Source organism: Pipra filicauda, unplaced genomic scaffold, assembly GCF_003945595.2.
Source record: "Pipra filicauda isolate LSUMZ 115617 unplaced genomic scaffold, ASM394559v2 scaffold337_size785800_pilon, whole genome shotgun sequence".
Classification (NCBI taxonomy): domain Eukaryota; kingdom Metazoa; phylum Chordata; class Aves; order Passeriformes; family Pipridae; genus Pipra; species Pipra filicauda.
This window is the reverse complement of record NW_024104462.1, coordinates 602,639-617,497: the sequence shown is the minus strand read 5'-3', so window position 1 is coordinate 617,497 and position 14,859 is coordinate 602,639. Positions and strand designations below refer to the sequence as shown.

At 51.4% G+C, this 14,859-nt stretch overlaps 1 protein-coding gene across 5 annotated transcripts in view; it reads right to left on the bottom strand.

The window, feature by feature from the left end:
* The window catches only part of DNAH9 (dynein axonemal heavy chain 9), a 189,392-nt gene that overhangs the window by 128,887 nt on the left and 45,646 nt on the right, over positions 1 to 14,859 (bottom strand). For all 5 annotated transcript variants that reach the window (XM_039384055.1, XM_039384056.1, XM_039384057.1 and 2 more), the window contains 6 exons: positions 14,039 to 14,147; positions 13,238 to 13,385; positions 11,129 to 11,303; positions 6,571 to 6,744; positions 4,995 to 5,202; positions 63 to 228 (listed from right to left, as the gene is read on the bottom strand). In XM_039384055.1, the coding sequence (XP_039239989.1) occupies positions 63 to 228; positions 4,995 to 5,202; positions 6,571 to 6,744; positions 11,129 to 11,303; positions 13,238 to 13,385; positions 14,039 to 14,147 (980 nt within the window). The remainder of the gene's footprint in view (positions 1 to 62; positions 229 to 4,994; positions 5,203 to 6,570; positions 6,745 to 11,128; positions 11,304 to 13,237; positions 13,386 to 14,038; positions 14,148 to 14,859) is intronic.

Below are 14,859 nucleotides of genomic sequence, written 5' to 3'. Positions count from 1 at the left end.
TCTCAAACTCCATCCCCAACAGCAGAGCTGGATGAAAAGGTCTTGGCCCCCAAGCCTCCTACCAGTGTCCATAGTCCAGGTGCTGCCTGAGCAGGGTGTGGGGCTGCACTGTCCCATACGTGTCCACCTGGGGCATGTTGAGGTCGTCGATGAAGTACACGAGCCTCTTGGTGCCCGGGGGGCCGTAGGTCCTGCCAGCCTTCTTGTCCAGAGGCTTCTCCAGCACACCTGTTGGGCAGAGGGAAATAGAAATGATTCCTCAGCCCAGTGTGAGCAGCTCCAGCAGGAGCCCAGCTCTCTGAGGGCAGGCAGGGTCCGGGTGGGCAGAGCGGGAAGCCTGTGGCCCCCTCGGATCCATCTAGGCTGTTCGGTGCTCTCTGGGGAGGAAGAGCTGGTCTTGGCACAGGACAGTGGCTGTCCCCAGGCTGTGCTTATGGAGCACCTAGGAGCCCTTCAAGGGGCTGGCAGGATGGTGGCTGTCCCCAGACTGTGGCTGGCAGGGACCCTCAGGCAGATTTTTGTCTGACTCAACCCAAATCACAAAGTTTTCAGTTCCTCCTTGCAAACAAAACACAGCAAACGCTCTGCTACAAGCCTGGTTTACTTCAGAGCAAACAAAGCTTTTCATGCAAGATAAAGCCTTTTGAATCCCTTCTGCCCATTTTTTTAAACTCAATCCTGCTTTGTGAGTTTATTCTGATCCACAACACGGAGGCAGTGTGTCCCCTCCACTGCCCTGCCCCAGATGTACCACAGACACCCCCTGAGCCCAGGCAGAAGTGACTGGGCACTAGGATAGAACCAAGAAGGTGCTGGGGCACGAAGCCCAGGAGCAAAGCTGATTTTGTGAATGAAAATGCACTTCTTATGCTTGTTAGACAAAGGAAATGGGTGTTTTCAGGGCTAAAATCCTGAACAACTTTAGAACAATCAAAATAATATTATTTATTTGAATGTACCAGATATAATCACAGAATCACAGGATGGTTTGGGTTGGAAAGGACCTTAAAGATCATCTAGTTCCAACCCCCTGCCAAGGGCAGGGACACATTGCACTATCCCAGGTTGCTCCAAGCCTCGTCCAACCTGGCCTGGGACACTCCCAGGGATGGGACATTACATGCTCTTCTCCCAAGTCCCTCTTCAGCTCTCCTGAAGTCCCTTTAGGCACTGGAAGGTGCTAGAAGGTCTCCCTGGAGCCTTCTCTCCTCCAGGCTGAACAACCCCAAATACCAATCAGTTCTCTGATCCCCTCCCCAGCATTACCCAAACCTCCAGAAAATGCAACAAGACTCAATTGCAAAATGAGCTGTCACATTCCCACCCAGTTTTCAGTCAGGTCACCCATGAGCAAAGGACAGCGTGGAGAGAAAACTTCTCATTTCGAAGCTCTGAAAGATTTTCCTTTGTTTAGCAGAAGGCTGAGGTTATATGTTGCTCTAGACAATAACATATGGGGAATATTTATGATGCTGGGCTGATATTTAATGCAAATCACCCCACACTGCTGCACATAATATTTTACAGCTTATTGATTCCTTTCACTGCAGCCCAAAGAACCTTTCCTGCCTCAGTAAGTGGCAAAGCACATAGCAGCAACTCTCCTCTGCCCAGATCCTGGGATGATTTTCCTGCCAAGGAGCTTTCTTGGACATCAGGGAGCTCTCAGGGGCTCCCTGCTCTCCTGGGGATGGAGACAGAACTTGTTGCATTGGCTCAGTTTGGGGTTAAGCAGCATGACAAGGAACACTTTGTAATTAGGGATGACTAGGAATTTCAATAAAAATCTCCTTGTGCAAATGTTCACTTCAGCCATTGCTTACCAAGGGCCAGAGATATTTTTAAAAAAATTATATTCTGGCTTTTTGATGACAAATCTTTTAACCCCCCCACTTTTTCCCTGCAGACAGTCTGGCTTGCCCACTGCTCAGAATTCAGCTGTTTTCTTGCCATAGACACTTGCTACAAAAAGGCATGAATTGTGCTCAGAAAGATGATGGATTTTTCCTCAGCAGAGTCTCTCTCCCCCTTCAATAAAACCACAATATTTGAAATTTCTGGTGGCAAGTCAAATTAAGTGTTTCAAATAAGCATTTAATTTAAATTTAATTAAGCCTTAATTAACATATAAAATCAGCCCTTTTCGAGGTTAAACAAGGATGCAGGAGATTCATCATAGTGAAATGCAATTACTGGGGATGAAGTGACATGTTTGTGGAAGTTGCATTTTAATTCAGAGCCATATCCCACAATAATTCTGGAGGGTCCCTGTTGCTGCCTCTGAGCTCCTGACACACCCCCAGCAGCCCCTGAATGGAACACTCAGTGCACACCAGACTTGGCCAGTGTGGCTCCTCTTGCCTGCTGGCTGATGGTCAAGGGGATAAAAAATACTCATCCCCCAAAAAACAACATTTATTGTCATTTTCTTAAGGCAGATCTGGAGTGGGAAGGTGTGGAATGATATCAGGGTAGGGCTAATGGAGCAGTGAGGAGGAGCAGAGGTCCAAAAGGGCACAAAGCAGCAGATCAGGGGCCACAGAACGTGGTATTTGGTCACAATACACCAAAGAAAATCCCTAAACTGGTCCCAGGTTTGGGCACAGAGAGATTCGGGCTCCTTTTAACCTTTATGCATGTGAAATTCTGTAAGCCATAGGCCTGCAGTTATGGTTTGAATGACAACTCTGTGCTCCCCCTGAAGGATGCAGCTCTGCACCTTAAAAATCTCTGTCCCAGCAGGCACTTTGTCTAAGAATTCCTGGCTTTCAAGCTCTTTTTAAAGTAAATAAAAATAAAAAATCCCAAACTGCTTTGTATGCACATTTTACAAATCTAAAGAGGCACCTGCTCGAGCAACAAAAAAGCAGCCAACTGACAAACTCCAACAAAAGGGAAAAATTAACTCTAAAAAATGAGCGGTAGGGAAGGAGGCCAAGCTGTGTAAATCACACTTCCCAGAGCAGATCTCCCAGCCACATCTTCATCCCCGTGATGTCCTCTGCTGTGCTCTGCAGAGGAAGTCACGGGTTCAGCCCAGAGCTCAGAGCAAACAGGGACACCCAGCCAGCTCTGCCCCTATCAGCCCCCTCCCCTGCACACACCCACCTGGCCAGAGGGGCACCCACAGCACAGGTGCCCCCCAGGCAGCTCAGCCCACCCACCAACCCAAGGGCATTTCCCAGACACCCCACGCTGGGAGGAAAGGACAGGCCTGAACCCAGAGGCTGGTTGGGCACTACCCAGGCTCCCCAGGGCAGTGGGCACAGCCCCAAGGCTGCCAGAGCTCCAGGAGGGTTTGGCTGATCCTCTCAGGCAGGGCCAGGAGCTGGTCTGGATGATTCTTGTAGGTCCCTTCCAACTCAGCATATTCTGGGATTCTGTGATAACCATCACACTCCCAGGGCTGCAAGACTGGCCAAAAGGGGAGGCTTTACCCAGTTTTTGTCTTGAAGGACAAGTAAGCCAAATAATTTGCCTTCTCACTGTGTGCAGAGGCACAGACACTGCCCTGTGGGGTGATGAGCTCAGGCAGGAGGCTCCAGCAAGCCCAGAAATCCTCCCAACCTGCCCCAGGAAGCAGCTGTGGCCCCACAACACTCAGTTGGTCAGAGCATGGTGCCAATAACACCAAGGTCATGTTTGATCCCTGTATGGGCCATTCACTTAAGAGCTGGACTTGATCCTTGTGGGTCCCTTCCAACTCAGAATGTTCTGTGATTCTGCCACATGGTCCCAGCCCACAGAGCATGGGCTGGGCCTGTGTTGTCACCTCTCTACAAAACCTTTCCCAGGATGTTTGCAGTGTTGGGAGCCTGGCAGAGCAGGGACGAAGCCCAGGACACTCCCTGCCTTCAGCTCTGACCCTGGCTGGGAGGTGTCCCCACCTGGCACCCTCAGCTGGGAACAACCAAACAGGGAAGGTTAATCCTTGGTCTGCCTGGTGCTTCACATGTCATCAGAGAATCACAGAACTGTTTGGGTTGGAAGGGACTTTAAAGCTCATCTCACTCCAACCCCTGCCATGGGCAGGGACTCCTTCCACTATCCCAGGTTGCTCCAAGCCCTGTCCAGCCTGGCTTTGGACACTTCCAGGAATGGGGCAGCCACAGCTTCTCTGGGGAAGTAGAAGGATTTCAGGACTTTTGAGTCAAACCAAGCTGAATAGAGGAAGCAGTGTTATATACAGTGACTCACTGCTGTTGTTCAGCTCAAACCAGGTTGATTCATTACTGGTTAGTAAATACATGTAAAATTATTTATTTCTCTTGGGACACCATTTCGAAATGAGCCACTTTTCCAGAACTACATCCTTTCTCTTCATCTCTGAAGAGACTGCACAGCAAAACTGACCTTATCTTGGGATCAAACTTAATATTTCACTGATTTGCCAAAATCCCGATCAGAGATATCCTTATGGACATTCCCTGGGGCTCTGGATCCCCCCAGTCAGCAAGCCCTGTGCCCCTGGGGAGGGGGTGATGTGAGACCTGCTCTGTCAGGCTGCAGCAGGATGGGAGGACAGCCCCAGGATCCAGCCGTGGCTTACAGCCTGCACTTATCCATTAGCACCATCCTCTGCTTAATTGGGATGCAATTCCCATCATTGCATCCTGAGGACAGTTTGGATCCTTGTCAAGAAACTTATCCTATTCAGCATGGGCTTAAATTCCAGGACATTAAAGACACACTTCAGGTTAAGTACAAGCCATAAAAACTGCAGCAGAATGAAGCCTGTGTTTGGCACAGCCCTCAGGGTGAGGGGTTCAGGATTCAAATCCTCATGTTGGAAAACAACATCTTCCACAAAACCAGGGCTCTGCTGACCAGAGAGTTTCATTGTGGGATTTAAGGGTCTGCAGGTGCCAGTGCAGTGCCCACAAACCACACGGGCAGCCCACCTACAGGTCGACCCCTGAACTCTCCAAACCCCTATGGCTGCCCCGGGAATTCGGGAAGGTGCCAGGAGAGCTGTGACTCAGTCAGAGCCTTACCTTGCAGCATGGCAGAGGTGGTGTAGTAGTTAAACGGGACCTTCTTCACCACATACGTGTCTGTGTCCAGAGAGGAGAGTTTGTCCCCCACCAGCACAGACTTCCCTGTGCCCGCACTGCCCACCAGCATCACGGGGCGCCGGCGCTCCAGGAGCCTGTCCAGGAGGTACCGCACACGCACTGTCTCAGGGGTGGACACCAGGCAAGCCTGAGGGGCAGAAAGAGCAGGTGATTGTCCCCATCACTGCCACCACCTCACAGCCATGTCATAGACTCACAGAGTCTCAGAATGTGCTGAGCTGGAAGGGACCCACAAGGATCATCGAGTCCAACCCCTGGCCCTGCACAGGCCCATCCCCAAGAGTCACCCCCTGTGCCCCAGAGGATCAGCCAAACCCTCCTGGAGCTCTGGCAGCCTTGGGGCTGTGCCCACTGCCCTGGGGAGCCTGGGCAGTGCCCAACCAGCCTCTGGGGGAAGAACCTTTGGCTGAGATCCAACCTGAGCCTGCCCTGACACAGCTCCAGCCATTCCCTGGCTGCTGTCCCTGGTCCCCCAGAGCAGAGCTCAGTCCCTGCCCCTCCTCTGCCCCTGCCCAGGAAGGTGGAACTGCACTGAGGTCTCCCCTCAGTCTCCTCTTCTCCAGCTGAACACACCAAGTGCCCTCAGTGTCCTCACACACCTTCAAATCAAGGCCCTTCCCCATCCTCCTTCCCTCCTTTGGACACTCTCTAATGGCTCCATCTCTTCCTTCCATTGTGTCCCCCCAAACTGCCCCAATGTTGAGGTGAGGCCGCCCCAGGGCAGAGCAGAGCAGGACAATCCCCTCCCTGATGCCCCAGGACAGGGTTGCCCCCCCGGCTGCCAGGGCACTGCTGACTCAGGGACAACTGGCACCACCAGGACCCCCAGGGCCCTTTCCTGGCACTGCTCTCCAGCATCTCATTCCCAGTCTGTACAAACATGACCTGAGGAAAAGTAAAACTGGGAGAGCCAGGAATGAGTGTGGTAATCCCAGTTTCCAGGCTGCACTAGGAAGGGAAGGACACGCTGCTGCCAGCCATTAAAATCAATCTTTGCAGGTGGAACCCTGATGGCTGGTGCTGTGAGCAGCAGCTGGATCTGTCCATGAGCACACACTTTGCTAAAGCAGTGACAGTTTTTATAAGTCATCTGCTCACTGTGGCACTTCTGGAAGGACAGGGAAGCACAGCTGGCAACCCTTTTTTTGGCCAAAACATAAACCCATCTCTATTTCCAGCCAGGCAGAATGATGAGATGTTGTCTCAGGGGCTTTGTCCCTACTCTGTCTCACATCCCTTCTCTCTGCAGGCCAGTTTCCCCCATTCTGCACCCGGGGCACACCAGTTCCTGGGTCCTTGGGGTGGCCTGTCCCTGCCCTTCCTGTACATAACTCAGATTTGGGAGACAGTCAAAGCACAGTACAGAGGATGGGTAATTTAGCTGTATCCATCCTTAGTGTGCAGTGCCTGACTTTTCACCAGACTTCATTGAAACACCCCCGCGCAGTCACTAAAACACGTCCTCCCAGCCAAACAAACACCTGGGGTCACCTACCTGTAATGGCACCTCTGGATCAAATTCAAACTGGGGAATAAGTTTAGACCAAGGCTCAAACTTCTTTGTTTCTGGATCAATGTAAAAGTCAAAGACTGTGCCCTGAGAGGGAAACTTGATTGTCTTGAATTCTGCCACCCACCACTTGCTGAACTCCACTCTGTAGTCCACAAGCTGCAAGACAAAGACAGGAGAAAATATGCTAATCTGGAGAAATTCATTAGTGATGGAGAATGTTATCTATCCCTGTCCAACAGAGTGGGATTAGTCCCCAAAATATATTCCACAAGATAATGATCTTATCCTTTTTCCTATTATTAAGCCTAATTTTTCAATTTCTTCATTTCTTCTCATCACTCCTATTTATTCCCCTAAATAATTCATCCTCTGTGTTGATCACTCCTAGTCTGTCTGAGATGAAATAGATGGATCAATTTGAAAAAGAGAAATACGTGCCTATGCCTAAACAGACACTTGATTGATTCTTGGTGCCTACTTCTTCCAACAGACAAGGACACCACATCCATCTCCATCTGTGGCCATGGACAGTCAGAGCATGCATACCAAAGCCCTTCCTCATAAATCACACCACTCTGCAAACACTTGGTTGTTGTTTTCTGGCCTCTTTTCAAGCAGGAGCAGCAGCACTGCAGACACCAGTGTAACAAAGCCCTGGAGAGGGACCGTGCTCCTGTGGCTGTTTCCGTGCCTGAGAAGCACCTGCTTTCCTGCTTTTTGCCATCCTATCTTCCGCACAGAGATTTTGGAGCATCTGAATTCTTGTCAAGAGCTAGGGTGACAGTTTTGGCTTTAGATGTTGAGTCAGGACTGGCAAATTATGCTTAGTCCCCTCTCCTGCCCCAAGTTTCCTCTGTGACACTGGGCCAGTCGCTCCACCTTCCCACACAGACCATAGGGACTGCAACCTTCAGCCCTGGGTAGAAGTGGAGGAGGGAGGGGAAAAGTGCTGCTAAAAACATGTCTGTGAATGACCAGATGCATAACTGAGCCAGTTTTAGCAGCACAGGTGCTCTCCTCCCCACAGCCACCCCATGGGCCAGCACACATGGATTGCTCAGCCGCTATCAGCAATCCTGGGTTTGAACTGAGTACCCTCTGCGAAGTCCCCCGAGCCACTATCCCTCAAAAGACCAGAGGACTTGCAAAACACATTATTAGTATCCAGGATTTTGCAGTCTTGTGCTACCCAGAGGGACAATATGACTGTAATCTCCATTCTCCCGTTGTCACAACCCCCTGGCCTGGCAGTGGAGCAGCAGAGAGGGACGGGCAGCATTGCTAAAAGCTTTCTCTCAGTGCTGCCCTTACCCTGCCTGCAGAGCAGTGGGATGGGCTGCCTGCCTCCCTGAGCCCTTAAGTGGAGCAGTTCCAGCCCCAGCTCTACTGCCAGAACAGTGTCAAGCTCAAACTGCTTCCTTAACAAAAACCCCATATGGATTTCTGTTCATTTCAGAGCCTGGAAATGGCAAATCTATCATCTGTTTTTATCCAGGGCCCCTCTCCCCACCCCCAAACAGAGCAACAGGAAGCCTTCCAGCCTGTTTGTCCTGACATTTCAGCAGCAAAAGGTCAGCACGAAGGGCCCCCTCAGTGGGGAGCAATAAACAGCTTTTATATTGGCTCATTTTTCAGGAGGCTGCCCCTCTCTGGGCCGTGGTGCTGTGCTCTCCTTGCTGACATTTACAGAGCGGCACAGCGGCAGCGCCCGGCCCAGCCTCCCAGCCCAGCACCCTCCTGAGGGATGCTGTGCCTGCACGCTGTGCCACCCACCCAGCTGTGCCACGGCCTTGCTCCTGGGGAGCCAGCACAGCCAGGGACTGACTGCCATGGCGTGGGAACGCTGTGCCCATGTGCCACCCGCCCCCGCTCCAGGGAACTCAGCCCAGGAGCTGGAAGCCCCTCTGAGGAGACAGCAGCTTGTACTGCTGGTCAGGGACCAGGCGTGCTCTCCAGGTTTGGTTTGTTGGCTTTTCAACTCATCCTGCACTGACAACACTAAGGCTGAGTTTTTCCCAGCTGGCACACAGGGAATGGAGGGTTAAATCCTCCACAAGACCCAAGAAAGCTGGACTCATACAGGTCATTCCATGGCCATGAGGTGTGATGGCACCAAGGGAGCACCATGCTGAGCTTGACCAATGTTTATCCCTCCCTGAAATATCTGCTCCTTGGCTGGAAGCAAACAAAAGGAGTCCAGCAGATGTTGTTGGTTTAGCACTGAGGAACATGGACAAAACACACTGGGACCCCAGTGAGCACCTGAGCATCCCCTGAGAACAGCAGGGGGAACATCTCTGGTGTCAGGTTCATGGAGAGACCTCCACATATTCCAGACAACATGCAGCCTACCAGACACCAGGTTCGGCTCTCTGAGCCCTTGACAGCAGTGTCCTGCCACTGGGCAGACCCATAGGCAGGACAACAGGCTTTATCCTCTGACCAGGAGATGTGACCACACAGCAGGCCCCAGCAGGGACCAGGCAGGACCAGAGTGAGCAGCTCCAGCCGATGCCAAACGTGCCTCCAGCAGCAGTTTTGCAGACATTGCCACTGATCCTGTGCCACCTGCTGAAAGCCTGGGACTCCAAATCCAGGTCTTCACATACCACACGTGCCCTCAGATCCCTCTACAAGCGCTTCAGGTTTCTCCTGCCTGCCCTGAACCAATTACGTGAAAAATCTCCAGCCTTCCTAGCCATCAGTGTGGAAACAGCAATGCAAGGGAGGTTGGGAAGGCATCCTGCAAGCACAGGCAAGTACACAGCCCACTGCCCTCTTGTCTGTTATCACTGCTAACAGCTGGGAGCTATGAAACAGCAGCAGCTTTTCCAATTGCTTGGAAATCAAGAGACAGCCCTGCTGTGTCGAGGCCACGTGGCCAGAAAACAGGGCAGAATGGGACATGGGCAAAAGGAGATGCCCACTTCCCTCCTGCTTACAAGGCATCAGGGCAGAGACAGAGGCAGCAAAACAACCCTGCCTCCCCCAGGCAAGCCTAAATCTTTCCCAAGATCCCTGTTGTTCATGTGCTCCAGCTCCCACAAGGCAGCTGTGTTTCAGCCCAGCTGGGATTGCTTGTGCTTCTCCCACGTTTGAAGGACCAGGAGCTGGGAGGGGGCTGGAAACGTGCAGTATCCAGTGCTGCCTCCCAGGGATACCTCCCTGGCAGAGATCACGCCCACCTCCTCTAATGAGGACAGATGGATTCTGGGCTGACAGCTGCAATCAATCCATGGGATGGATGTGCTATGGGAAGCAGCAAGGACAGGAGGGCCCTGTTTCCCTCTGCCCCGTGGCCAAGAGAGTGCTTTGAACGTCAGAGGTGCCGCTAATGAACCACAGGCTGATTAATCCTCACAGCCCAAGAGGAGCTTGATCTCTGGATTGTGCCCTCCAGAACTCCTTTGTATCTGGACTGTGCCCTCCTGGGCTATGGGCATCCATCCACTGTTGCAGTCCAAAACTCGGATACCCGCAGAAAAAGAACTGTTAGGGTCTGTGCGGTAAACCTGGGGCAACAGAAGCTGAGAGAAATCACTTAATCTGAAGGACTTGACCTTCCTCACAAGACCTGTTGATGTACAACCATGTGGATTAACCTGGCTCCTGCAGCAGGATAAGGAAGGACTTTGAGATGAAGTTATCAAACCGTGTTGAAACCCCTTTGTTTTCTTCCCCCTCATGTAATCCTGGTTAAGGGAAATATTAAGCAATTGTGTAACTGTAGCAGAAACCTGTGTAATCCTCTAGTTAATGTAAAGCCATCCCCTAATTAACACAACTCGTCCTCCTCATTAACATGTCCAGCCCCCAAGACCCTTAAATTGCACTCGCTTGTTCAATGAAGTATTCTAGTTTTTGCCCCCATATCGGGGATCATCTTAGCTTTCTGGACCCTTATAATCCACCAACACCCCAACCAAGCCCAGCTCCTCACTGCAGAGACCCCCAACAGCTGCTCACCCAGACGGGAGGTCAACCTGAGAGCTCCAACCACCCACCTCAGCCTCACCAGCACACTCAGCCAAGGGTGTTCCACTTCAGGGGGAGCACAAAGCCCATTCTGCTCTGCCCCACTGACCACCCCTTTCTTGTGTAATTCTACCAGAAACTGAGGGCAGCCAACTCTCAGCATCCATCTAATAAGGCAGAAACAGGTTTGTGCTATACCTGCACATTTCCCTGCACAGTCAGGTGGGTGGATAAGGCTCCACTGACAGATTCATCTGATCAGTCCCTCTTAATTTGATCACATTATGCACATCCACACACCGCTATAAATTAACCGGATGTTTCTTCCCAGTGAAATGTTTCTTCATAAGCAAACATCCCCCCACCTCCATCCCATGACCCCCTAGACATTCTTTGGTGTTACCCCCTGGATAACAAGGCCTTTAGTAAAAGGGATTGTTCAGTTGAGGTTTCTGGGTCAAACACCATCACTGACACAGCATTGGGTCTAGGAAAGTAGGAAAAAAAGAAAAAAAGAAAAAAGAGATCTGTATGAAAGATGCTGATGTGGCACCTCCCTTCTTACCTGGTCCTGAAACATGGATCCACCAAAGGCCCAGACAGCAGCAAAGACAAAGTAAAGCTCATAGAGCTCCTTGGGACAGTCAGAAGGTGTGTTCTCCTCAGTCAGGAGGCATTCCAGGAGGTAACACAGCATCTGAACCATGCTCTGCTCAGGAATGGGAATAATCTTCTTAAATCTAAGGGATGAAAATTGAGAGCATGGGGAATACAACTGGGTGAAACACCAGGGTTGCTTCAGCCCAAGAAGGCAAGGCAGGAATGCTTTGTCAGAACATCCGTATTTTCCTCGTCAGCAGTGTGGGTCTCATTCCCTTTTCCTTGTCTCATTCCCCGGAACAGCACTAAGGAGAACATCCATCCCTTCCCTCTGGCACTGGCACACACACACATAATAACAGTAATCAGAAGTTTCAAGCATTTTAAAACTTTGATCCTCTTGAAAGAAGTAAAATGGAAGAGTTGCTGAAGGCAATGATTTCCTGGGAACACGAGGAGTTGAAAAGCGGTCAAATAGAGGAGTAATAAAATCAAACCTTTCATCTTGCCATTTTACATTCGTTTAAGCTACACTTACAGAATTCCAAACTAATACTGTAGCAGCACTGAAGTCCTCCATAAAGTAATTACAGCTATTTGAAAGGTTGGTTCTACAATTTCTGAATTAAGCAAGCTACCAAAATGCTCTGCTCAGGGCTGCTGCAGCTAATCCTGGGATTTCATGGGCTGACACAATGATCAGCAAAGAGGGTGGAAGGTGTCAGATGGACTTTGCTGCCAATGGCTACAGCAGCTTGGGCACCCAGAGAGCAGCTCCCTAGCAAGATTCCCAGCTCCCACTCCCAAGGAGCACTGCCTGCACTAAAGCAGCTCCTCCTGACCCCTCCCCGTTGGGGCTGACAACTGAGTTGTACTTTGACTTTTCTTCTTTTTTTACATTTTTAATGCAAATGCAGCTATGGGGAACAAGCAGAAGATGGGAGAATCATACAATCATAGACTGGATTGGGTTGGAAAGGACCTTTTAAAGGTCATCTAGTCCACCCCTCTGCTATGGGCAGGGACACCTTCCACTAGCCCAGGTTGCTCCAAACCCCGTCCGCCCTGGCCTTGAACACTTCCAGGGATGGGGCAGCCACAGCTTCTCTGGGCAACCTGTGCCAGGGCCTCACTACCCTCACAGCCAAGAATTTCTTCCTAATACCTAATCTAAATATCCTTTCTTTCAGTTTAAAACCATCACTCCTTGTCCTATTGCAACAGGCCCTGCCAAAAGGTTTGTTCCCTTCTCTCTCACAGGCCCCCTCCAAGTACCAGCTCCCTCCCTCAAGGTTTTTGGATCTCTCCTTTGGCCAGTCCTCACCACTGTGTGGGTCAGAGAGCTGTGTCCCATCATGACAAGCAAGAACTGTGGTCTTGCCCAACTTCTCTGTGGGCACTACTTTGAGTGTAACTCAAGCCAAGGAGCACCAGGACCCCTTCAAATATCCAAGATCTTCATGTTCATCAGTCTGGTGTCCAGCCAGGAAACATGCCCAGCTGGATGCTCACACAGACTGACTTGATTGTGTTCAAATGCATCAGGAAAGAAATTCAAGAGAAGACTGCCTGGAGAGCAATCCACCCTCTTCTACAAACACCAGCTTCCTTCTCATCCCCAAGGGGCAGGAAAATACATGTGGCAAGAAAAGAAGTGGGGAGAGGATAAAAGAGGACCTCTCCATCTTCCACACTGCACATGGAAAAATTCCCTTCAGCAGTGGTCTAAATCTGCTCTGCTGAAAAATAACTTGTGGAGTTAACTCGGGTCTGGGCTGACACATCAGGAGACTGGAAAGACTTCCTCTTTAGGATCTCCTGGATTAACTTTCCAAGAGATACAGAACCGATACAAGCACAGAATCAAGTCACTATCCAGTGAGGAACAGATGTGCCCAGACAAGGATGGGCAGGAGTGTCAGCTGCCCCCTCCCCCTGATGTTCCTCTGAGCTGAAGTCAACACCACTCAGGGCCCTGGGGACCAGGAGAACACTGGGCACACATTACACAGAGCACAGGCCCAGCACAGCTGGTCTGGAAAGTGGTGAGTGAGCCCCTGCCTCCAGGTGGTACCTTGTCCTGAGGGTGTCCAGGCAGACTGGCAGGTACTTGTCAAACAGGATGGTCAGGTTGGCTCTCTCAGACTCGATCTCTCGCCGGTCAATCCAGCTGCTCACCGGGGGATTCCAGCCCAGGTCCGATGGGTTGATGTACAGGATCCCTTCAGGCCCAGAGGAAGAGAGAACATACAGTGAGGACACAGTAGAGACCACAATTTCCCAGCAGAATTTCTCAGCTACTTTCACACAACTAAAACCCTGCCAGACACACCTGGTGCCCCATTACCTGCTCCCTCCTCCTGCCCCACTGCAGAGTAGAAACATTAAGAGTGAAGAGATGGAACTCAGGAAACCAGAACACTTTTCATGACTCTGCTCCAAATTTTGAGCATGATCTTGTCTGAGGCTGGTTATTGCTCTGGGCCCCAGACATGAGGAGACACCTTCATTCCCTTCTCCCATGAACCTCTCCAACGATCAGGAGCATTTTGGGATAGAGACTGGCCCTCTCCTCATCCATCAGAGCTGTGCAGGAGCACTGTCTCAGCAGTGCTGGAGCCATGGTCACACATCAGCAGTCAGAGCACTCTGGGTACATTCCCAGCATGGTGACAGGTCCCCACGTGGATCCAGGGTCAGGATCCTCAGTTTGTCCATGTGCTTCAGGAAGCGACCCTGCACACCAAGGGCAGCTGTGCTCCCAGGCTGGGAGCTTTCAGGAGGGACCAAGTTGGCCAACAAAAGGCTGACTAACAGCACTAGATTCTGCTTGCTCCGTGCAGAATCCCAGGGTGGGACTCACGCCGGGACTCACCCGCCCTGGACACGGTGGCCGGGGTGGCCGAGCGCAGGTGGCTGATCTCAAAGAGCAACCTCATCGTCGGGTTCAGAGGGATCCTCTCATTGCTGGCCAGGGTCAGCACCTGCATGTGGCACACAGACAGACAGACAGACAGACAGACTGAAGCTCGCCCAGGAACAGCCATGAAGAGCATTCAGCCCTTGGCTGCTCAGCCCAGCTTCCCGAGGAGCTCTTTGGCAAAGGGCTGCAATCCCAACACTGTGACCAGCACTTCAAGGGAGGGGATTCTGCCCCTCTGCTCTGCTCTGATGACACCCCACCTGCAGAGCTGCCTCCAGCCCTGGGGGCCCAGCACAGGAAGGACATGGAGCTGTTGGAGTGAGTCCAGAGCAGGCATCAAAATGTTCCAAGGGCTGGAGCACCACTGCTATGGGGAAAGGTTGAGAGAATTGGGGTTGTTCAACCTGGAGAAGTCTCTGGGGTGACATAATTGTGGCCTTTCAGTACTTGAAGGGGCTCCAAGAGAGCTGGAGGGGGACTTCAGACAAGGATCTGGAGTGACAGAACAAGAGGGAACAGCTTCAAACTCAAAGAGTAGGTTTGCATTAGATATTAAGAAGAAATTCTTCCCTGTGAGGGTAAGGAGGCCCTGGCACAGGTTGCCCAGAGAAGCTGTGGCTGCCCCATCCCTGGAAGTGTCCAAGGCCAGGCTGGACGGGGCTTGGAGTAACCTGGGATGGTGGAAGGTGTCCCTGCCCATGGCAGGGGGATGGAGCAAGACGAGCTTTAAGGTTTCTTCCAACTCAAACCATTCTGTGAGTCTATGATATGAT